Here is a 25,903-nt window from a genome sequence, read left to right as displayed (position 1 = left end):
AGCAAACAGTTACAGAAAGTATTCTCAGCCTCATACCACAGCGGAAGCAAAAGTTAACCTCTGCCAACTTAAACCCAATTCAATTGCTATTAAAATATTTACGTCTTAAAGTTTCAGTAATCTAAATACACTTTGTAAAAGTCATGATGATTGCCTTGACATTGAACTGACATGGAACCAGGCCACAGCGTCAGACTTCACTGCAGCCATTATATACAAGGTCTCTGGTTTTGTCTTTTTTGCTGAAACACCAATTCACATCTCTCTCTCAAGCTTAGTGGCCAGGTTTGCTCCTCAGCAGGTTTGCAGTGACTCCAAACATGAAAACAACCCATGTAACACACCACCACCACCACCATCTCTCCTCTCCAGCAGCTCTCTCCTTAGAGGAACCTGCCTGCCACCAGGCCTGGCTCACTCCCACGCTTGCTGGCTGGCTGTACACTGAGGGTGTTCCTCCAGCACAGCTTCACCTCTCCCTGTGGGACCACCACACTGAATTCATTCAGTAGGACCTGGTGGCTTGAGGACAGAATAGCTCCAAAACAGGCTCATTTCACTGGAGGCGGCCAAATGCATCTACAACTTCTGCATTTCTAAGGCAAAGACCATACAAAAATTATAAACACTGTATGGTGATGAAAATACAACTCCTTTGAGATATATGCTTTACACTGGATTTCTATTGCTGCTTCTAAAGACCATCTCCAGTTGTTTCTAGAGATTGGAAGGGAAGAAAGTGAATTTTCTCCTGTTGCAATATGCTTATGAACATGTATAAAAAGTGGTCAAACCCCGATAAGGGTCCCTGCTTCTCATTTATGTACAATAATTTAAATCAGCTCAATACATCTGTAATACCTAAAAAAATTGGTTTATGATTTTAAGTCCTTCATGCATTATGAGGAAGTTCTGGATTAAAGTGATGGTATATTGGACGTTGCTTCTGTCTGGGACTCTGGTGTCACTCCCCTGTAGAGTCTGTCAAGGATGCAGTTCTCAAATCTTTAGTTTTTTAATGGTATCGAGTCTCTTTTTCAGCAGCTCTCCAATTTCCTGAACTGAGTGATGGTAACTGCTCTGCACCTTCCCTTGCACAGTCTTTGTAAACTTTTTTTCTTCCTGCAAAATGCAAAAGAGAAATCATTCACCCCACAGCAACTGTTTAAATCCTCCCTTTACCTTTCCCCCACCATCTCAAGCGCTGATGAGAAATCCATGAAGCCCACGGTGTAAGTTTACAAAGGGAACGTCATCAGGACAGAATAAGCAGCACCAGCTCAGCAGCAGTAATTCTGCAGATACTGGTGTTGCCCAGACAGGACTGGTAACACATTAACATTTCTTCCTAAGGGCTGGAAACATCCTCGTGCAAAATACTTGTGGCTGATACCTACAGAGAGAGCAAATCCCGGTGCCAAAGCATATAACCACCGTAAGTGCTGTTCCATGGAGGGGTGACTTGATACCAGGATGCCTTTTGCAGACACAACACCTGGAAGACGCCACCCAAGTAAACCAATCCCATGTGAGAAAACCTAATACCAGTGGCAGGGTTCAACTGGCCCATCACCAGCATCACCACAATTTATCCTAATACCTGAATATGAGGACTTCTTCAAAAGCACCTTTTAGCTCTAGACACACAGAGCTGCAAACCCAGCTCCAAGCTTGAGCAGAGCTACACAGACTGTGTTCATCAGGATTTACTGTGACAATGTCAAACACCAGGACAGCAAATGTTAGTGAGCAAACACAGGAGAAGCTCCAGAGTCTCCCAGCTGCTTCTGCTCAAATCCACGTGCTAACAGTCATTTCTTCCACATCTGCCTTGTGCAGTAACGTGATGCCAATCAAGGGGAAGAAGAGGAATTTGCTGAGTCAGTGAGAAACCAGGAAAATTACACAGATCCATGATTAAAGCATCTTATCTTTAAAGTGAATCTTGACTTTAAAGTGAAGATTCTTTGACGGTATTAAGAAAACATACTGCTTAGTTTTATTCATATTTGCATTAAATACAGTAAGGGATTTCCTTGCTTTCTATTAGTTTTTGCAGTTTCTTTTATATGTATGTATATATATTTTTATATATATATTTGAGAGACTTCTACATCCGCCTCATACAGCAACAAGGGATGTTTTAAATCCTATGCTATGAAATAAACAGGCCAATCCAACTGAAAAAGACACCAGCTGGCTAACGCAGGTTCAGTGGGCAGATGTGCAGCTCTGAAACAGATGGGTGCAGCATTTAAATCCTTCCCAATTCGAAAGCCTCCAGATCTCCCCTCTAGACAAACCCGAACACCAATGCCCCGTAGGCCAAATTTCCCATTTTAGATAAATATACTGGAGACCTGGTTTTGTCTTAAGTGTTGGTTCCTGACTGAATTTGTGCTCCCTCCCAGTCTTTGCCACCCCCAAACCAACATTGGTGAGGAAACAGTCCTTTCTCCTGGAATCTTCAATCCTGCTTTGAGAAGGAGCAATGACTCCTCACTCCCCCATGTATCAAATGATGCCTGTTCCACCACTGTGCTATGTTGCACCTTTTATCCCCCACCTGCAGTTCAAGAGCACCATCAAGGAAATCCCAGTTCTATGCTTTCCATCACTTTGAGGCTTTGTAGCTGGACTCTGTCACTATTTCAAAGATAGTTTTAAGATCTCAGCCACTGTTCTAAGTAAATACATTCATAGTAAACATCAAACTGTTAGAAGATCCCTTTATGGCAATATCATTAAAGAGTTAAATGGGACAGACAAGTTATCTGACTGCCATGACTTAAAAACTCCCAAGCTTCCTCATGCTTCACATGTCTAAATGCAGCATGAGGTTTGTCATGTGTAGCACCTATCACTCCTGCCTTTGATTTTCTCTATATAGCTACGGGCAGGGGAGGAGCTGCCACTTGTTTTTCCATAAAGATCAAGAAATTGTTTCCAGGAAAGTGACTAATCAGCAGTGGGTGAATCTCAAATGCTTCCTGAAATATGTTATTTGCATCCTTTCTGCTAAAACACAGATAACAGAATAACTCATATCCCAGACAACAAAATAATGTTAAAACTTTTAAGTGTTTCTTCACTAAGATACCACACAAAATGAATGGATTTTAGAATCCTGGTGTTTAGATCTTGTTTTGTGCAGTAAGCTGGAGCTGATCAGATGGGGCAAAGTCACTGTGTCACCTTGAAAACAAACCCTAACTCAGCACTCTAAGCTTTCCAGCAGTCTGATCCCTAACCTCTGGTTAAGAGCAATTCATTCAATCATAACAGGTTTTTTGTTCATTTTCCTCTTTTTTCTTCCTTCCAGTAAATCATTTTGGTGAAAAGCAGCTTTCAACAAAGTCATCCTATAAGTCTTTACATACAGGTTGTTATCAGTCACACACAAACACCACCACAAGCTCTTACCTGTAAAAGCAGAGTGTCCTTGAGGGACAGCTCTTCAAGTTTTAGTGCAGTCAGAATGATTTCAAGCCCTTTGATGTGATCTATTACATTGGAAGTTAACGTCTGTAGCTCAGTAACATAATCCAGGAAATGTGTAAATACAGGTGGCTATAAAAACAAACACACATGTTTATAAACACATATGAATGCCTATGATGATGATGATTCAATATGACAACTCACTTTGTAAAGTCTATCACGCTGCTCCTTCCCCCCAGTGCTAAGCTATAATCCACCCACCCAGCCAAGTTTACTGTGCTGCATTCAAGGCAGGAAGGCTTCTAAACTCCGCTTCCTATTAAAAAGCATCTGACATGAGAGATGTGGCACGTCACCATTTAAGAGAGAAAAGGAGTTTCAAAAATGAGGACTGAGTAATGTCTCTCAGCAGCCTCTACGAGGCAAAGTTTACGGAAAACACTTTATTGACAGGTTATCTATCCTGATTTTTTTTTCCCCAGTATATATATGCCATTGGATGGGGCTGGGGGGGAACAGGAAGGAAGATGGTCTCTACCATGGCTAAACTGCTTTCTTTTTTTTTCTTCTTCTTTTTCTGCAGGTTGGATTTAAAAGGTCGGAGGACACTGTCACAGTAACTGGATACCCACAGGGCGATGGAGATCGTCTGGAATAAAGGTACAAATATGTTACATTCTGCATTTACAAACTCGTTTTAATGTTCCTACTGGTAGGAATCAATAGTTAGAACATGGAACAAACCCCTCTGCTTTCATGAGTGACTGAGGTCAAAGGAATTCCACTGTGTTTTAGCCCCAACATTTCTACCCTAAAGTAGTCTGAAATTTCTAGTTTCCAAAGAAAAAAATACCTCAACAAAGAAGACCAGGTTTTCTAACAGGCTTGGATGGGTTTTCAAGGTGCCATCTCTGACTTCAATCAAATCACCTTTACATTTATTGAACAAGTCTGAAAAGGAAAAAAGAAAAGCAATACTCAGGACACACAGATCAACTGGAGCGCGTGCTTTCTGTACAGAAGTTATCTCAGTGTAGTGTGCAAAACTGCCAGAGGACTGACCACTAAGCAGTTAGTGATAAATTTGGCCCAAGCCTCTCAGGAAGGTCCAGCTCTCAAGTTTCCTCTGAATGATATTTAATTACAAACATTATCTCCACACCATTTATTAGCACATCTGGACAAAGTGCCAGGAGGACATAAACTGCTAAGCCTAGGCTGCAGGGTAAGCAAAATGATAGGACATAACAACACTCTGTGGCATGCAACAGCTTGGTGACCAGACAAGCCAAGGGGATTCTCAGCCTTGTTCTCAAACACCATTCAAAGGGGTCTGCAGCTGCACCAACACACACTCCATAACATAACTGCAGCACACTCAGCAGCACGTCCTCAAAGCACCACAAGGCACTACCTTAGCTACCAGTGTTTGTTCTCGAGTTACCATTTACCTGTCAGTCGTTCTACTAAGGACTTGAAACTATTCCCTATCCTCTCCTGGATTTCTGCTGAATCTTCTGGGGAAAAGAAAAAAAAAAGTTATAAACTACAATTCTGTGTTTTCTGCTTTCAGAAAACCAAGAGGCATTTAAACATATAAATACAGTTTAGTGTTAGCAGTCAAAAGCAAATGCAACTGCTTTCAAAGAGGATCCAGTATTACATCAACATGTACTGTACAAAAATGAAGACTTGCATAAACATTAAATGAAGGCATCATCTCCCAGGCAACTTAGTGTCAGTCAAAAAATCAACAGTCTGGGTCCCCATCATCCAGTGCCTGTCAGTGTTCAAGCTAAACAGAGACACGTCTCGCTCCCTCCCACCACACATCATGACAATCTGGTTCAGCCCCTGCCCCTCAAACACTTACCTAAGCCATTGGTATCTAGTTCATAAATATCACTAACAAGATAAAACAAGCTAGTCTGGCACTGACAGCTGCCATTACTGAAGAAGCCAGCCATTCGGGTAGGAGGAGGGCCAAGGACAGGATACTAGGCAAGAAGCAAAGAAAAAGATAAAGGTGTTGCAGCTTTTCCTTATCCAGAACACAGTGTTTTGTCTCTGGCACATCTCTCAGTCAGATTCATACACTACAAACTCAGGGTCAGTTAAGTGCATTCTGCAGCCTGCTGGACGTTACAAGATGCATTCAGTTTCTCTGCTTGCATTCACGTTCACTTAATATGTGGGGATAGCTTTTTCCTTAACGGGTACCTGAATTTTTTGTTCTAGAAACTTCTTCCCTGAATCCGCTGCCGCTTCCAGCTGCTGGAGCAGGGATCGGATTGTATCAATCTTGGATGAGACGCCGTTCTCTGCAGTCTTTTCAGAGTTCTTTGGTTGAATAGTGTGACTAAGAGTTGGGAGTCCGCTTACTAGCCTTAAAGTTAAAGACCGGATTCGCAACCACATGGTTTCTTCCTCCAGTGAGAGTTTCCTATGTTCTTCAGAAATGTCCCTAGAGAAAGGCACCAAATGTTTTCAGGCAAATGCTTCAACTGTGCAAAGTAGCAAGCTTCACTCAGGCACAAAAGCCTACCCAAAGTTATCTAATATTATATGAAGAGGAAGGAGTGGTCAGAAATTCAGAAAACTGTATTAATATGTCAAAAGGCAGCACTGCTGGAAGGGATGAGTGATGCTTGGTAAGTGTGCAGGTAGCCAGCCCAGGGAACATTCAAATACAGCAGCTGCCCTCGAAGGATTTTCTTTGCCACATGTAAGGAAAAGGTGTGACTAGAGTTGGGGGTGTTTCTACTCACCTGTCTTTTGGATCCCAGTTAAACAGGACTGTCAGGTCTCTGTTGTCGCGCAAATCTTTCCAAGGAATGTCATCCTCCTCTGGGCTCAGACTCATGGACTTTATACTTTCTTCTAAACTGGTTGATCTGCACGTGAGAACAAGCGACATGAGATTAAAACATTTGATCCCTGGAAACAGAAAACACAGCTCACTAACAGAGCACCTTGTCTCCACTGCTCAACTCTTCTGATGTCAGAAGTGTTACATGAACGTGATACTGGCAAGGACACCAAAGGGGAGAGCAGAGCAGAAGCAGAGAGACCTATCTCACAGGTTTCTGCCCTTGGAGCCGCAAGTGCAACTCACCAAGTCCCACTTGGCCACTGATCTGCCTTGGCACAAATCTCCCAGTTTTTCCAGGTTCAAGGTGCTGCACTTACATGTTTGCTTCAAGTAAAAGGTCCAAGAGCATCCGCTCTGTGCGAACTTGCGCGAAGTGAAGGGAAGAGTTCAGCCTGTTTCGAAACGCAATGAACTCCGGGATCTTCTCAAACGCACCGTACTTGTAGGCTTGAATGATATATTCTGAGGTCTGGAAGAAAACACACATTGTCCCTGTATTAGTGACTTCCATACATTCAGAACAACCAGAGTTCAACAAGGCCACTGCCAAGAAATTGCATTTCTGTGGTTGTCATTACCCCGGGGGTACAGAATCTGGGACGTCTGCTTGTCCAAATCACCCCAGCAGTTTTGCTACTTGAATTTGAGAACACCCAAATGCTCCACCAGGCAGGTGATTTAACAACCAAACCAGCACTAAGATATATCACATTGCTGTCACCATTCAGTCTGAAAAAGACTTAGAGGGGAGAGATGATTTTGGAAGGCTTTTTTCTCTCTCTCTGCATTATTCAAATGATTAAATCATTCTTTCATTGTAAGAAGTACTTCCAGGCAAAATAAATACCCCCCAAATTTTCTAGCACTGACTTGGATGTGCATCACGTGTTACCACAACACAGATTAAAAAGAATTACTCACACATTTGGTTTTTTGTTTCTCTTTTTTATTAGATTTTTCAGTACAGCATCACAAGGTAACATCACGCAGTGTGTACACATTACAATACAACCTAAACACCAAAGGAAACTGTCAGGGTCCGTGGGACAGTCTGCTTCCCCTCTGATGAACTGCAGCAACACAAGGCACACAGCTAATGTTTCACATCAGTCCAGTGATGTGAAGCAGACAAGCACTAGGTTTAAATGAAACTTTCTCCCTGTAGAGATAGAGTGAACCATTCATGCTCCCAGTCAAGACAGATGGCTGCATTTTTTACATCAGAATTACTCCACAACTGAGAAATTCTGGCAAGTCAAATATTTCCTTCTGAACAAGGCTATGAAATGCACTGCAGCTGAGAGGCACCGAAAAAGGCCTCTGCTTAACTCAACTTTATATGGTACTAACAGACTCAACCTGTCTGGAAGGCTCTGACAGACTAGAAGCTAGCACTCACAGGTGAAAGCCACCTTCTTCCTTCCCTCCAAAATCAGGAATGGCCTTTAGGTCACTCTATCTTTTTATTTCCCCTAAGGAATTTGGTCATTTGCACTGTATGAAAAAAATATGCCAAATAGTCAGCAACGTACCCTGTGATAAACAGCCTTGCAGAGTTCATTGTCAGGCTGCGGGCTGCGCTATGGGTGCTAAGTCAACTGCATCCACGTGGTTTTTTAATCCCCATGGGACACGTTGGTGCTCTGTGTGCCTGCAGTATCTGGAGAAATTAAAGACGGACGGACACAAGAAAATTAGAGAGATTACTTGTGATTCTGCATAGTTAATGGAGGACTATCTCGAGAAAGAGAAAGTTGCCTTTTCAGTTTTGGCTAAATATAGCAATACTGCCTTCTCTCTCCTCCCTGTCCTTGGCATCCTCTCCCAGAGCAGAAACACTACGTCAGGACTGCACAGCATCCTAGACGGCTGTTACTCAGGGGACCCACTCTTAACCAGGATTCACTTCAGGCTGTGAAGTTCAGCAAGTCAGAAGGAAAATGGATTTCTCCAAAGCAAACAGTCTGAATCAGTAGCTGTATTTTTGTGCCAGAGCACTTGGTTTATACCCCACACTTCCTGTTCTAGGCAGAGTCCCACGCACAGCGTGCTGCAGGACACGTTCTCTGTGCTGCAGCAGACATTTCGGCTATCTCCAACATCAGCCTCAAGAGGAGCAGGCAGTATCTCAAGTGATGTAAAAAGGTAACTTCTGAAGGATAGTCTTCCTTTAACACTGCAGTTAGATGCTGCTATGGGACTCGAATGGGAAGCTGGTATCAGGACCCTGAGTATGAAGGGGCAACCCTAGTAGAACCACAGCAGCACAGAGACTGGTAGTAGATTCTGATCTGGTGATACCTGGGATATGCTTTATGGGAAGGAACCCCTTTTTTCATCTCCACTTTTGTCATGCCACCATCCTTGGTGAACAGTACCCTGAACTGAGCCTTCACCTCCCACAATTTGTACCTTGCAGTGGGTTTAAAGGACACTTGCTCTTTGCCTATTAGTACAGATTTTAACACATTTCCCAATTAAAATGATCTTAAGGGGATAACCATTGGAAGTGTCCAGAACACACAAGAGATTTGGCTACCCAAGATCAGAAACAGCTCCTGGTCCTTTCGTTGCAATACTCTGTCTCCAAGATGAGTTGTGATATTATCTGTTCCACAGTCACATCCTTATCTTGCAGCATGAAGTACATAATGCTCATTGCACCACTTTGCAATTTCAACCTTTCAAGGTGTATTAGTGAGGTACTTCTAGAACACAAGTCGAGTAGCGATTTCCTGGCAACAGCACTTGGAAGTGGCTGTCTTCACCCGTGTGCAGATGTTGAGCTACTGGAAACAACCAGCTTCTCTCTGCTGCGAGCACCATCATTCATGCCAAAGAGAATACCCTTCTTCCAAGGTAACCACACCTGATGTTACTTCAGCTTGTTTTCCAGGGAAATACGATTTCTTGATGCTTTACGCTGTAGTGTTCCCAAGCAGACAAATCACATCCAATAGTTCTGCGGTTCCACTTCTTCCATGTGGCACCCAGCAGTCATGCATTTCATTCTGACACTTGCTTCCACATATGCTTTTCACTAATATCCACCACATGACTTTTAAAAAAGGAGGGCAAAAAGAAAACCCAACAAAAATAAAGCCACTACTACCAACAACAGACACGTAGGAGAAAGCTGCCTGGATCCAGGGCTCCACTCCTGCACAAAACATTGCACCCAAAGACTCTTATCAAGTAGAATTAGTGCTTAAACAATAAGCAAATGAGGGATGCAGACAAGAGCGAGCTCCCATTGTACAATCCACGTGCTCCTCTGTGCATCCTGCTCCCTACAGTAAAATCTGTCAGACACAGGTAACAGCATCTACCTTCCAGGCACAGACAAATGGCAACTGGTATATATTGTACACAGGAATAATCTGAGCTGCCAACAGAGCAAGGGTGCTTTTCCTGAGGGATTACTGTGTCAGCATCTTTAGCATCTCTACTGTTCAGTACAAGACCTGTGTTTCTGTCTATTGCAAGGATAGCAGGAAAGCAAGTTGTATGGCTGCAGAGACTTAGGAGGCAATTTAGCCTGTGGCTGACTGGCAGAGTTACAACTAGATTGCATCTTTGTTCTTACAAAGAAAAATTTTTCTTCTACCTCTTAATAGTTTTCAAACTGTAAAATAGAAATATGCAGGATCTAATCCCACTTCTGGAATGGGACTGCCTTGTAAGTTTCAGGGAGATTGTCGACATGCATATACTTCCCTGCCATGTTCCTGGAGTATTTCTGTTCCTATTTGCCCAATTAATTTCCACCAAGCCTCCAAAACCATGTTCCACTGTTCTCCTACCTAGCCTGTTTTTCATGGATTCCACAGGAATTCTGAAACAGAACTGATACCTTCCCTATGAATGGATCAGGATGTACATCAGAGTGCACTTCCCAAGTAACATTATTGACAAGTACAGTCACTAATCAGCAAACTGAAGCATGTGAGATGCCCAGGGCAGAGAGTGCATTTTAGGAAGTACCCCATCTCTGGAGGAATTCAGCTATTCTCCACTCTCTGTCTCCTCCATTCCAGTGTTAAGATGCTTGTTCAAGACAACTTTCTTTTCATTCACATCACTTTTAGAGGTGAACTGAATAAAACACATAGTTCCCACTAGCTCAAGACCAAGTTTTGCAATTCAATCCTATCGCTTCAAAATAATGCCGTTAGTCACGGGCTCTGCTCTGCCTTCAGTGAAGCTGAGACTTCCAGACTGTTTTCCCCCCTCTGAAATCCTCCCACCTTGTTCCTTCTGCTTTCCCTGCCTTTTAAAAGTGATGTGCATTCCCCAGCATCCCTGTGTGCCCAGGACACAGAACATGCAGCTTCAGTGACTGGAACATAAAGGATTCATACGTTCGCCACCACCATCGTCACCCACCATCCCCAGCTGCTGTATGCCTTTCCAAAGGGCTATAAGTTATGACATCAGGACTTAATTTACCACATGACATTTCACTTCAAATACTGCAAAAAACCACAATCCATTCATTTAAAAGTAATCAGGCCTGGGTTTTTTTGAGGAGCATTAAAACTGGCTTTTATCAAGCTGAAGCAAAGCCCCATGTAACAGTAAGTTACAAATCCTTGTAACGAGAAACACAGGTTTAGGCAACCTTTACTACAAAGTTGCACGTATAATTCCTCTTTGTTATCATGTTATCAACCTCCACATTTCTGTAAGCCCTTACATTAGGTTTCTGTAAGGCATCTTGACACACTGCTCTGTTAAAGGACACAGAGGTTTCTTTCAACTTACATCTTTCTGGTTGGAGTGGAAAAACCTGAGTGCAAAATTGCAGGATTGGGATGCAGCAGCGTAGTGGCCCAGTGACTCTGCATAGCGCGTCAGAAGGTAGCTGCAACACAACACAGCCCAAGTCAAACACCAGCACACACAACCCTGGGGAAACCTGAACTTCAAAACACAGCTCTGCACAGCGATGTGCAGCAGAGCCCAGCTTCAGTGCAGAGTCTGGAGATTTAACAGAGATGTTAACACTCATGTTAAAATTCAGGCTTTTAAAAACAGTACGTGGGGGATCAGAGTTCCTCCACCCACCTTAAATGTGCAAGAGCTTGACTTAAGATACCCACCACACACTGACCAAGGCAAGGCCATTTGGTGTGTTTGTTTCCACTAGCACTCCCAAGCTTTGCTCAGCAGTAACACAAGCTGGAACACACCAAGCTATGACTGGCATCAATATATACAGTTCACAAACTTCTTTCATATTCCCCCTAGTTAATACTCTGAAAACCCAAACCACATCAAAACCACACAGGGAAGATCCTCCACAAGAAGGGGAGCATATACAGTAGACGTGTCTCTCAAAATTCCAACACGCTTTTACAGGACACTGTATGAAAATGTGATAATGTGCTAACTTTTGGTAACAAAGGAAACTGCAGATCTCAGGGGTGGTTACTGGAGGGTCACCACCACCAATTATTCTCAGTATATACTACCCACCCGATGGTGTCGTGCTGTATGTGCTTCGCATCAAGGCTGGAATAGAGCTCTGCAACGGGTTCAAATGCACCAAGCCTGCAGTAGATTCGAATGAGCAGCAATTTAAACTGAGCATTAGAAGGACTATGAGATAACCCTTCTTCTAACAGGGTCAGGCACTGCCACACAGCTGTCTCTTCACCTGGTGACAAGGACAAAACAGGAGTGATCAGAGAGGCACTGAACAGAGCACAGTTCACTTTGGCATTGAAGCTTCCTTATGTTACACACCTCTCATAATGCATTTAAACATGCAGATGGCATCCTTCAGCCACGCTGCTGCTCATGAACACAACACCCACTACAGCTGCTCTCTGAAGGAAAGGTGGAAGAATAATTTCACAGGGAATATCTAGCTCACACCAGTGCAGAGCACAGCCCTCACACACTGCAGAAGTGACCCTCCCTTATGAGTCCTGGACTATTCAGGATTTCTAGCATCATGCAAGAAAGCAGCACACAGCCAGGAATTCAACCCTCCACTGGTGGCCTGCCAGGAACCTGACCATGGATTTCCTCAGGTTAAAGACTAAATCTTCCTTAGGAAAGACAAACGCATAAATGACAATTGCCCTGAAGGATGTGGAATACAAACAGTGCCCATGGACAACCACGACTGGAGACTGACTCTGTGGGTATAGGAGACTAACAGGCAGAGTGGATGTGGAGTACAGGAATACTCAACACAGGGCAACAGGTCCCAGCAGGAGGTCTAGAAGCAAGGGATCCAAAAGACAAAGTATGTCGGGGAGGGAAAGAAATGCTCTCAAAACACCTCTGATTCCAGAAGGGAGCTGTCAGCATAAGTTGTGCAAAGGCAGACAAAACATTTCCTACATGGGAAACTTGGAACAAGCTTCTGAAGACAGCCAGCACTGAGCTGCAGGAGTCATTGGCAAAGCTCTGCCAAGGCTTATATGAATTCATCTGAATAATTAAATCCCTTTAGAGGTCAGTGAGATTCAGATCAAACACCAGCCTAACAGAGGGACTCCTGAAATACCTCGCATTGAGGAAAAAACCCGGAGAGCTGCAGGCCTAAACAGGCCCTGCCAGGTACAGAGTGGCCACAGGGACACAGCCTCCCTGTCACAGCCATCCAGGGTGGGATTAATCAAGTCACACTTTTAGGAACCTACCTTCCAGCCACAGGTCAAGCAGCAGGTGAACTGCAAGCAGGCAGTAATAGTCTGAGAACTGCAATTCAGTTTTCAAACAAGACTTTCCTAAAAAGAAAGAAGAAAGTTACCCTTGAATCACTGACACTGCTGTCAGGTGCTTCTCACACTGTCAGTGTTATCAAATGACAGAGCTACCTGGCAAATAACCACAGCTTAGCTTATAAAATCCGGAGCTGTCTTAAAACTTAAGACATCTGTATACACATAATGCATTTGTTCACCACGAGTGGACTTTGGGCCACTTCACATGTTGACATCTGCTGGAAGAAGAAAAGACACTCCTGCAAGATTTACAAACTAGTACCCTTGGGGGGGTATTTGTCCTGTGTGCACCAATAGTTAAGCCTGGCTTTGCTTAAAGGCACAGGCAGTTTTACCTAGATACAAATGTTCCACCTGAACTACCTAGGAATATCTCATCTTTAAGATACGTGACTGAAAAGTAAAAGAAGTTAAAAGAAAAAGAGAATTCAGGTTGGCTCAAGGGTATGAGTACACAGGAGAAAGCAAAGTACTATCTAGCAGCACGAGGGGTGCCATCAGCATTTGTGCTGCACCATCCCCATGAAAAAGCCCTGAACTTCTGCTCACGAGAAGCTGCAGTGAACTGCAACATCAGCTCCAAGTTTTTCCTCACCAAACTCCAGTCCATGGCGGTATCTCAACATCAGCTCCCGGACCACACTCAGCTTCTGCTTCTTCTCCATGGCGTGATAGATACCGAGCAACCTGGAGAGCTGCACCACACACAAGTGCTGCTGCAGGGCTTTGATGTCGCCAGGCAGCGCGAGCTCACCCTCTGCTGCTGCTGAGAGAGGGATTACTGCCAGCAACTGGCTGATGAACTGGAAGAGAAACAGAGCTGGTAAGTCTGCAGGGCAGCTGGGCATCCCTTCCTCCCCCAAATCAAGGTGGAACTGTCAGCATCAACCCTGACATCACACTGAAATCATGGTTAAAGAGCTGGCTTCAGTGCTTTTTATTTATATAGCATGTGAAAGGTGCTGAGCACACAGTTCTGGTTGCATTCAGTAGCTTTTAGGGCATTTCATCAAACAGATGGAGGGGAAAAAAATAAATCCCAGGCAACTTTCCAATCCACTGACACACGAGGGAGTTCAAGCACCTGTTAACACTTGCAGTAATAACATATGCAATTAAATTAATGAGTTACTGAAAGGCTTCCCAGCACACTTCCAGGGAATGGTGGGCTTCCATGAGCTGCTACATTTTCTCTCAGCTCTGAAGTCATGCGCTGGCCCCAGTGAGGTCAGCTTTGATTCAATGACTTCTGTTTTGAATTCAGTTGTAGGAAAAGCAGCCTCTCCTTGTTTGCAATGTTAATGGGAGGCAGCAGAGTTCTCACAACACACAGTCAGGGCTGGACATTGCCCTAAAATCCAACAGTGTTTCCAAACTTCAAACTGAGTTAAAGCCAATGAATTCAGCTTTACTGGAACACAAGAATGGCACCAAATGGATGCCTGAGGAAAAGAGCACGACAACCAGACAGGAGGAACACCAGGCACCATGCAGCAAATTCCAGTTTTCCCATAGACTCTGATGCAGATTGTGCTGACAAATCTTTTCAGTTTGAGATTTTGCCAAGCTGAACAAGGTCAACCAAATCACTGGGCTGCATGCTCCGATTTATGCCTCTAGGAAGCCAATAGATGTTGCAATGATTATTTCTGGACTATCTGGTGTGTCTACCAGCCCTGCAAGATCCCCACATTCTCAGTATGACACAATATGACACATTCACTAAATCAGCAGCAGGTTTAAGGCCAATTGGAAGATTTTAGAACATTTATTCAAAGTCATGGTTTCATGAGCACTGTGACAAAACTGTAGCCTCAACTATTAAGTATCATTTCACTCCCTCCTCCAGCTTTAGAATGTGTTTCTTGGAAAACTAGGGATTTAACCTATTCAGTACTTCAGGGCTACCTTGCAATGGTATCACCATTTCCAGAAGTACAAGTTCTGGAAGATCCTTCTGACCACATCTCTTGCCAGTGGGATACAACCACACCTTTTGACATAAAACATCAGCAGCAACCCATACATACAGGGACCACCATTCTCACTAGCAGTGAGGCTGTGGGAAGAGCCTGCATTAGCAATCACCACTATCTACATTTCATTTCCATTTCACCAGCTGCCTCTGGCTGATCCAGGATTCTGTGTCCAGCCCTCCCCAGCTCTCATAATTTTACATAATGGCTTCAAAAAACAATGGGGTGAGTGACAGGATTCCCAACTGCTGAAGTCACTCAATGAGCTGCTCATGACTCTGCACAAATAGTCTTTAACTGAAAGGGAGCTGGTTGTAGAGAGAGGTTCTGGAAAAGCTGCCACGGGTCTCTGGGTCACTCTTTGATCAGTATCAATGTGTCCACTCTTTAGCACCGCAGCAGAGCGAAAGCATCTCTGTGAGGCTCCACCTGCACTGATGAGGGAGCAGATTCTTCCCATTAAACGTGTAACTTTAATGGGAAAAACAAGTGATGGATGGGAAGGGAATGAGGAGGATGTCTCTGTAAAACAAGTTAGTGTATTCAGCAAAGGGAACCACAAATGGATGAACAGGGTGGGCTTTCTGTAGCGTTAAATTACTTCACTTTGTAAGCTGCGATCTATGAACAAGTCATGAGATGACTCATTTAGAATGGGTTTATCAGGCAGCTCATAAACTGAACTACAATTCCTAGAGAGCTTTTCATTACATGATATGAGAATTCAACCAAGACCATCCCAAAGCACCCTGACACCTTCAAATGGTAATAGAAAAGCCAAGTGAATCTGACATTAGGTCTGAGACTCTGCAGGATCAAACTCGGCTTTTAGTCTCCAGTAAAACTCCTCTGAATGAAATTGCTCAGTGTATTCAGATGTTCATTGTATTTCCTGCACTGCAAAGAGTTCTCTGAATCTCAAAGAGAAGGTAAAAAAATTGATGTTTCAGGTCTTTGAATATGAACCACAGGTATTTTAAGATAAAGGGACCACAGTGCAAACAAGCACTGCAGTTCCTGCCACCACATCTTTAACTTTCCTTACCTTTGTATAATGGCTGGATGGGAGGAGATCCACAAATACTTTGAGATCAGTAAAACAGCAGGGTTTGTCACCAAATTTTTTGAAGTATTGGAACATTAGTTCTTCTGGATCACCTAGGAAAAGGCCAGTTCATCTTTTAATATGTTCTGTTAAAAGTTGAGTCTGTAACATCCCTGAACATCAGAAATCTCTGTTAATGCCTTTCCCCCCGCCTTTGAGGGTACATAGTGATTAGATAACGGAGAGCTGCACTACTGCAGATTTTGAGAGGCTCAATGTCTTTGGTAACCAAGGACACATGAAAAAAAACCCCAAGAGCTTCACTCGAGCTACTCTGGCAGATAAGAGCTCAGCATAACAGGCCTCTGCTTATCTAACGGCAACTTACTGCCGGATGGAAATACAAAAGGAAGTAGTAAGCAGCACAGATGTTGCTCTAATCACATTCTCTCCTTCACCAATTCCCTAAATGTGATTTTTAAATGCAGATTTTCAGAAAGCAAAACCTGGTACTACTGCCAAAGAGCTGAACTGAAAAACCACCCCGCGGTCACAGCGTGACAGCAGGGCTTTCTACAAAAGCAGTGCACCAGGAATGAGCTTTTCATTGCCACGTCAGTGACTGTGCGCTCCTGGATCCCATGGGTCCTTTTGAAAGCTCCCCTGCTTGCTTGTACGAGCCCCGGAGTAGTCTGGAACCATCTGCCTTTCTTCAAGGCTCATCTTCTAATGCTTTCAAAACTCTTTACATACAAACAACAGCAGATACATTTTTATACCAGAAATTGTATTTAACTCAGTCATTTAGCAAAGAGTTTCAAGTTTGTGTTCTCTCTCCAGAAGATTAATCCATTACCCAGTTAGTAGCTCTTACCTAGTTTATACTCATCATTACAACCTCTGTATCGCAAACGTCTGATCAGCTCCAGTTTAGCTAAATATGGTCCCCGAAGCGGCCGAGAGCTCTTAGATTCTTCTGTTATCCTCTCTTCTATAAACTTCACAGCTTGCTCTATAGAATAGTGTACCTCTCCTTCCAAAGAGCTGTGCAAGTAAAGAGACAAAAGGTTCTTTGATTTTTCCCATTGATAACACGTGTTCAGCACACTTCCAGGACACTCGTAAGGAAATCTGGCATGATGGATTCTCTAACTCAATCACCAGGAAAGGTACAAACTGGAAGAGTTCTACAGAGTACAAACCACTATTTAAACTGTGGTTTCCAATAAACTATTGCCAGCCTCCAAAACAGAGCAGGGAGGGCACATCATTTGGGGTCTGATGTCAAGAAGTTACCCAAAAGACACAGACAGTGTGGTGCTGAATATATGAATGGAACAATTCACTGTAGCACAAAGGAAAACCAAATCCACAGTAAAACTGTCAACTTACTGCTCTTCTTCTGGTGGAGGTGTCCACGATTCATCAATGAGTTGAAACACTGAATCAAAGTAAGTTATATAAAACTGCCAATCATCTGAGCTGAAACAAAAATCAGGCACAGGACAAAATTTAGGAAATTGCCAAACCAATAACTCACTTCTAACACTGCATTCCTTGCAAAAGCTGGATTTAAGGAATTGCACATATTCATAATACAGAAAAAACATCTCTAGTAAGAATCATTTCTCCTCAAAAAGGTCTCACATCTTATGAATGCCATCATCCTGAATTTCTTGAAGCGTATTAAAGGAAACAATTTCAATACAGAAGTGAGGCAAGCTACAAACTCTCCTCTTAACATTCATATTCTAATCAAAGCTCATTAATATCCCCCCAAAATGCTAAGGCAAAAATTTCTCTTCTGTGTTTAACTCAAAGCTAAATACAAAAAGCAAACAACAAATCTCTCTTGACAGTTCCAAGAGACAGGTTCATTCATATCAGGATGCTCCCTCCTGATGCATCTGCTCAAAGCATTTCCCAGTACAAAGTCTGGCCAAGTGAGAGAAATGAGGTTCCAGAAAATTAAACGTAAATGCAGTTCTCCTCCTCTCCCACCACGGAAGTTAGAGCTCGACAAACAGCACAGCCTTTAGAAACAAGGAGGAAAACACAAGTCGACTGCATGAAGGTGTTGCTAAAGTCAGCCTTCAAAAAGAAGCAACTGACCCTCCCTGTCACCGCATCCTTTAACATTCCATCCTTCTGCCCTTTTCCTTGGGCAAACATTCGGAAATGCTTTGAGATCCTCTGATGTTCTCCTGTTTTAACCACCGTTTACAAACCCACCAAAGGCAATTCACAGCCAGGCAAGAATTTTTCTTCCATTTTTTTGGGGAGTAGAAATATAATCTCACTTTTTCAGCAGCAGCCTTCTCGACAGCGCGTTGCACTCTGGCCACCTACACAGCTTCTTGTACATTGCCATACACTTGTTCTCACGGCTTTGGAGCTCACTTGTCAGCTTCTCTACATTAAAAACAGAAGGGCAAGTTTTATTTAATCAATGCATTTCCTTCTCTACTTTCTGCAGAAAGCTGCTTATTATATATAGCCCAGGATGCAAATCAGGAAGTGTAAGAGAAGAAAGGCCCTCAAAGGATAGAAAGGACAGATTTCCTATGGAAGCCTTCATATCCCAATTCCTTAAAACTGCAAGAACACTTTAATCATCAGAAAACCCTCAAAAGTGTAAGATATTAGTAACCTCTTTGGAAGATGGCAGCTACGAACCAATATGCTATCAATTTACTACTGCTAAGGACACTGCTGCTAAGTCCATCAGCAAATAGCACTTAAATACCATAATCAGGCGGGTAAAACCAGCTTGCACAAGAACACCTCCAGAGTTCACATCAATGTTTGAAACTGGTGCCTAGAGTCAGGCTTCTTACAGCTTTTTACTTTTTTTGGGCAGTGGACAAGTCTGAAGCAAAGGAGAACTCACTGTGCCCTCCACACAACTCTGATGATTAACAGACAGAATAAGTTACCTCCTAGTTTTCCTCTCACAACATCTAAGGCTTCCTTATACTTCTCGAGACGTTCCAGAATCATGTAGTACAGCTCGACCTTAAAAGAAAGATTAGACTGCAATGAAATTTGCTGGTAAAACAAGACCCAGGTGTGCAAGAAATAAAGGGGCTTGTGTTACTGTCATTAGAACAGGAGATAGCCAGGCCTGCAAAGCTATCTTTAGCATCCCAGAGGGTGGAGCATTCAGGAATTTAGGTCTTTTTTCCATTCTCAGTCTTGAAGTTTCTCTTGGGGCCTCCCAGGGAGCAAAATCAAGTACTTCATCAGTCAAATCAAGTGCCAAAATATTTCCTTGGCCGCATGATTCCAAATCCCTCTCAACCCTCTGCTCTTTCTGTCCCATTACATTCACATTTACTTCTAGAACACTACTGATTATTATCTTGGAAAACTGTCCAAATAATCAACTTCCTTTAGCAGTGCAGTTCCTCAGTAATGTTCAAATCAAGCTGAAAGTATCTGCAAGCCTTACTTCAGCCTCAGCTTCAATCTTGTCCTCCTTCACCATTTTCTCCACCATCCTCTCGGCTAGGGGCAAAAACATCGTCTTTGAGAGGTTTTCATCCTGGGCTGAAATAGACTGAAGAAGAGAAGAGTTACTGGACCATCAGCTTTATGTCTTGTCCCACCACTGCTTTTTTTTTCACATTAAAAGAGGGAAAAACCCCACCCAGGTGCTACAAACCCCCCCTCCCAACCCCACACACTCAGAGCTGCCATATGCCCTGTGCAGATGCTCTGTGAAAAGGCAGCACTAAAACTAGAAAACCTTAATTACACTGTCCAGACTTATGGATCCAGGCACACAATACCCATGGCAGATAACATGCAGCAAGAATACAGCTCTGTTTTCCAGTGCACAGTGTTTTAAAGAAGGTGCTTAATGCCCCCATGCTTATTTTGTGTTTGGCCAACACTGGTGGGTTGTCTGATCAGTGCCCAAATTTGCTATCACCAGCAGCAGCACAGCCAATTTGCTGTCTGTTCCTGCAGACTTTCTACAGTCTTTAAGAGATGCTAAGCCCAGGGCTCTCATTTATTTCCTCCTAGAGCCTTTGTAACCTACTTGGAGAGGAACAGTTCTGACTCAGGAGCTGCAGATATTTGAGGTTCTATTCATGAGCTAACTAAAGACAGTCCGGAGAGAGGATAATTCAAGTTACATAAATGTGGAAAGGAAGACCAGTTATGCTGCATTATGAAAACACTACAGCATTCATTTTGGACCACATCAATAGTGCTACTTGAGGAGACCTCAGTCCTTCTCCTAGCATTGTACAGAATCTGCTCAACCACACATTTTACTTAAAAGAATCCCCAATATTTTCACTCAGAACATTTCTATATTTGCAGCTGCAGCAAAAGTCAACTCATTTGCAACTCTGTACACACCTGCATGATCAGGCTCATCACAGACCAAAAATAGTAAGGATTTTTGGGTACAATCTTATAAAGTGCCATTCCAGCCTGAAAAATATAAGGCAAAGTTTCATCATTCCTGAAACATCTCTTTTTACAAGCTCTCATGACAAACACAAGTTAAGCAGCAATGATGGCAAGAGACAACACAGAACTAGCAACCAGATGGGAGGACTTCTATCAACCCATGAGCCCTTCCATCCTAACACACTTTGCTAAAGAAGAAAACCCAGGGTGCAAATGTTTCAAAAAGTACTCTGTGTAGCTCTGACAAGGAACAGCAATGAGCATGTGCACATACGACTGCCTAAACAGATGCCAGCTTTAATTAGAAGTGGTATCTACATGAGGAAGCAGAAAACTTACTTTTTAGGAAGGGGATATTTCCAGTGCTGATTTGCACTCGAATGCTCACTCAGTGCTAAAAGGCCCAGCAAACCACACACCTCCCTCATGTAAGCAACTGCCCCTCAACACGTCACACATACACATACTCAGATACCTGAAACATGAGGTCACCTGTACGAGTAAAGCTGTGGTTAAGCAAAGGCTGAGCTGAAAGCGTGGCTGTACCAAAGCAGAGCCAAAGAAATCAAGATTTTCTAGCCTAATACATACAGTTATTCACACACTTCTCTCACAGATTTCCAGTGCCTGTATATAATGAGGGGCAACACTTTTACCCATACAAAATCTGTGTTAAGTGTAAGAAACTACATATAATCCAGCATACTAACACAGAGGGATCTGTGTGCCAAACTCCTGACTACAGACTGCATTTTCCAGTCCTTTCAGCTGAAATACCCCAGAACACTGAGGCTTATCTTCACTCTCCCATCAGTCAGCATCCACACACTCTTTGCATCTCCAAGTCCTTTGGTTGAATGCATAGGCCAGTCTGGAACATCCTACCCTGACAATGTCTGGATAACTTAACTAGATACATGTTTATATGACCGTTTAAACATACAAAAGGTCATATAAATGTTAAATATTGTTATTTATCTGTGTAAGACTGGCATTTTTGCCACTCGTGGTGGTAGACATGACTACAATTAACACACTTATGTCTCTGAAGTGTGGATTGTGTTAGGAGGCTTGTCATTTCATGTACCTTAATAACTTAGCCCCCATCTACAGCTTGAACTCAAACAGCATGCAAGCTGGGCTACATTGGAGGATAGCACTTCTGCTCAATATATTCCTTTAGTTATTTGCACAGAAATTCAAGTCACCCTAACACAGTGGAAATGAGAAGGAGTTTAGGGTTTATTTAGTCATCTCTCTATGCTTTTTTATACAGAAGAGTGAGCGCACACGCTTTGAAAACAATCTTCCATTTATAGGCATTCTCCAGGCACCTAATTTGAAAGGGATGAAAACAAAACTAACCAGCATGACACTGTTCTGCCAGCTGAGATGTACTTAAAGGAAGTGCTTTTTAATTTGCCTTCACTCAATTACAACCCATACAAGTCTACTTAGATGTTAAGATTACAGAGGTGAGAGCATGAGCAAGATTACTCTTCCCAAAGTAAAATTAAGGAGTAAATCAAGTCTGAAACACGGATCAGAAGATCTGGCTAGATCTTCTATCTGCTCCAGAATTCTTGTATAATACACTGCTCATATGTAACCACTGACAGACTGATAAAACCCTCCCAAAATAACCAACATATTCCATCAGACTACGCACACAAAAGGCACAGCTTCTGTCCTAACCCACGTAAGGAAAAGCAAGCACCAGTCTTCAGATAACTCACCCCTCAAATAATGGTCTTTTAAGCCTTTCCATAAAAAATAACAGTCCAAACTCTGCATTAACCCAGCTGAGCTTTCTGGAATGTGACTCATGATTAACAGTAACATATAGAGAAAAAAGGTACCTTAAAATGACCAGAACACAAACTGTTGATCGTACCTGTTGCATCTTCTTGTATTCACCAACCCTGGCGTAGGCCATGAAGAGATGGGAGTGATACTCTTCACTGTTGGGAACCTTCTTTACAGCTGCCTCATAAAGTTTAGTTACCAGTTCCGCTAAACCAAACCCAGATGCTTGAGTTAAGACAAATTTGGGAGTAACTTTAAAGCACAACTACCTAAAGATAACATCAGTGATACTCTGAACTGTAATTCAATTACACTCATCAACCACGGAAATGCTTCTCCCTCCCAAGACCCCAAACACTACAAACATCAGGCAAAAGAGGAAAGCGCTTACGAAACCCAAACAAACCAACCTCAGAGTTAACAGCAACAACTCAACTGCTCAGAAGCACTTAAGCCTTTTTCTTAAGGAAGTGAATCTATTTTGGAGCATTAAACTGAATTAAGATTGCTGCTCCTGGCAGAACGACTGCTCCACATGAATTCTGTGCCAAAACACAGAACATTTTCAGAACCTAATATCAAATCAGTTACTCTTATCACAGGTTTACTTACATTAGTCATATCCTGTTATTTCCCAATTGCCTATTTTAGTACTCTTAACAAGTAAAATACATCAGAGTACGTTTTAATAATAGGTTTGTCATGACTAAGTTCTTATGGTATTGTAATACACAAAACTTACATTTTCATCCTTCCAGAGGGTTTTTTTCCTTATACATACAGTCATCTCTCAGTGCAGTATTAGAAAACTAAATGTAAGTTGTCTTTCACACGCTCTGCATGTCCTCAACACACATACATAAACCATCTAATCACAATTTTCTTGCAGGACTGAAAGTGGAAGTGCCTGACACCCACTACTTCCTTTCTGACTTATAAACCTGAACGTTAGAAATCTGAGCTTAATGCTTATGCAAGCTTAGAATCACCAAAAGGCTTTTGCCATCTTTACATTGAAATCACACATACAGAGAAAACATTTCATATTATTCAAGAAATGATGCTTCGACTCCACATATACCTACACATGCAGAAAGAAGCTAGGAGAGCATAAGCAACTGCTGTATTGCAGACTGGTACCTAATATCCATTTCTAAAGAAGTTGTTTCACCCCACTGCCATTGCTTTAGCAATTCAACTACAAAGGTTACTACCACCAGCAAGAACCACAAGAAGCTGCCAGAAACAATCGTTCCCATGAAACTGTGGGAGACACAGACTTTTAGAAGCATCTAAACAATGACGATTTTTAAGAGAGGGAAAAGAAGCAGCTTACGTCTGTGCATCTCCCGGTAGAGGATGGTGAGTGCCTGCAAGGAATTATCATCTGTGGGTTCAAGTGCTGCTACTTCTTGTGCCAGAGCATACGCTTCATCCTGCTTGCCAGTCCTCTGCAAGCCAATTGCCTTCAGAACCTATCGACACAACAAAGAGGCAGCTGGTAGAAACACAGTTGGCAGTTACCAGAGAAAACCCTCATTCCTGGTGGGGAGAAGCTTTGCTCAACCACCTCATCACTTCTACAGACCTTCAGGTTTTATTAGGCTTCTAATCCATATGGTATAGAGGAAAACTTCCAAATGCAAGCTGTATCAATAGTGTGGGTTTGCATTTCTTTAACAGACATGCAGGCTGCTCAAAGGCATCAGCCACCGCTCAGTTCTCCCAACCTGCAGACTGAAAACTGACCAGGCCTGCCCATTTTCGGTTTTTTCCTTCAATAACTGGCCAGAGAGAAGCAACATAAATGAGATTCAGGTCAATGACACTTGCTTCAGCTTTGTGAGTTTTCAACTATAGAGGAAAACCCACAGGGAAAAGAGAAAAGTAGGAAGATAGTCATATGTTCGGGAAACCAAGGAACAGAACTCCTTTGCCTTTACCAGGGGCATGGCAAAGAGGGCAGCAAACAAGAAGCAGAAGAGCAAATGCCTCCAAAATCACCTTGTTATGTCTTACTGAGGACTGCACCTCCTAAGGAAAATTTTTGGTCTAAACTACTTCAAGACAGGCATCCCAACCTAAGGGCTAAAAGAGGCATTTTTAAGGCACAGCCCACGTGTAACCCAACAACGCTCCAGTCAGAGGTACCTCCCCAAGAGGATCTGTCCAAGTTTTCAGGCAAACATGATATTTTGGGGACTAGAACAGCCCGAGATGTTCCAGAGGGTTCAGGAAACGCTGTGGTCTCTGGAAGATCCTGGACACCACCACCAAGCCTCAGAGCTACGCTCACCAAAGGAGGCCAGTGCACCAGAGTCACACTTACCTTTGCACAGTGGAGATCCTTGTGTTTTTTGAGCAGCTTGTCTGCTTGCTGGATTGCCATTTTATTATTGCCATTGTCGAGATAATCTGCAGAAGAACAACATATACAGCATTACACCAGAACACAAGACCATTCTGGAAAGCTACCTCCAATTTTACTGTGGAGCATGTGGAGTAGTGCAAACCCCAGTTCCCTTGTACAATTAACCACTAAGCCTAACATTCAGGAAACATGTCACTTTGTAGATGAAGTATTCATCTGCTGTACCAGTTTTAGTCATTCAAACAAACAAGCTTTTGTAATTACTCCACACAGATCATTACAGCAACAAAAGAGACATAATAGAACGGGTTCTGCAGCAACAGCTCTTTGCTAGCAATGATGCTGAGCCTCTTGGCTTCAGCCAAAGCAGGAATTCATTTGGTGCGCCTTTGGGAGACTTTCAATGACTTTTAACAGGCAGCAGGTTGCAAACTAAGCACTCACCATCTATCAAAGCATACTTGTCCATACAGTCCATACCTTGGGCAGAGCAAATCTGTCCCCAGCAGGGTATCACTATGCTTTCATCAGACTGTTTATTTCCTGGGGGAGATCCCACTGTCTAGTAAAGCTTCAGCTGAAGAAAACCCAACCCCCTGCCTCAAGACTATTTTCTCCTTTACTCAGCTCAGTGTTCACCTACAGCACATCACCATGTCACTGTACAATTACAAGCAAGTTTAGATTAGAATATGACCGCTATGTGCTTCCCCCCCCCAAAAACCCCTAATGTTTACTAACCAAAACCTAGCAGAAAAACCTTAGCTGCACCTGAGGTGCCAACAAGGAAGGGGCTGCTCACAGTCCTGGCCTCTCCCCACCAAGCTGAACAGACCTAACACCAGTTAATTGAAATTACATTGACATCTTTGTCTCATCAAGTCTGTAGCTCTCATTATGAAAAAAACTCTTTTACTGAGGTGACCTTAGTAATTCCTGGGATACGGCACAAAGTGTGCATCTATACTAATGAGATTTATATCCAGCAGCTTCAACATTTGCTTCCACGGCTGAGTAAGTGCTGCAGATTTAACATAGAGCTAATTGGGCTCCTGAGACCATGCAGACAAAACCTCAAACGAGGCAGCCTGCCCACACCGACCAAAACAAAATGCTGCAGCATGAAATATAGTTTGAAGCTGTAAGACATTGTCTGTCCATGGTTAGACGGCTGTTTTAACTTGGAAAAGCCTGTGCATCACCTTCAACATCAAAACTTAAGCAGGG

General features: G+C 43.0%; 1 protein-coding gene across 1 annotated transcript; it reads right to left on the bottom strand.

Moving 5' to 3' along the window:
• Positions 1-417: 417 nt before the first annotated feature.
• On the bottom strand, positions 418-24,714 carry NAA25 (N(alpha)-acetyltransferase 25, NatB auxiliary subunit). The gene is made up of 23 exons (XM_010024647.1): positions 24,635-24,714; positions 23,642-23,780; positions 22,394-22,512; positions 20,446-20,520; positions 19,526-19,633; positions 19,011-19,089; positions 18,375-18,486; positions 17,467-17,556; positions 16,949-17,118; positions 16,075-16,187; positions 13,649-13,856; positions 12,970-13,056; positions 11,792-11,972; positions 11,078-11,177; positions 6,631-6,782; positions 6,210-6,335; positions 5,662-5,905; positions 5,315-5,438; positions 4,893-4,958; positions 4,295-4,392; positions 3,980-4,090; positions 3,424-3,570; positions 418-1,122 (listed from the first exon to the last, which is right to left on the bottom strand). The coding sequence occupies exons 1-23, from the start codon at positions 24,692-24,694 to the stop codon at positions 1,000-1,002; spliced, it is 2,832 nt and encodes a 943-aa protein (XP_010022949.1). The 5' UTR covers positions 24,695-24,714; the 3' UTR covers positions 418-999.
• Positions 24,715-25,903: the final 1,189 nt, after the last annotated feature.

This window comes from Nestor notabilis, unplaced genomic scaffold (genome assembly GCF_000696875.1).
Source record: "Nestor notabilis isolate BGI_N333 unplaced genomic scaffold, ASM69687v1 Scaffold32541, whole genome shotgun sequence".
Classification (NCBI taxonomy): Eukaryota; Metazoa; Chordata; class Aves; order Psittaciformes; family Psittacidae; genus Nestor; species Nestor notabilis.
The sequence above is the reverse complement of the archived record's forward strand: the minus strand, read 5'-3'. Positions and strand labels throughout refer to the sequence as shown.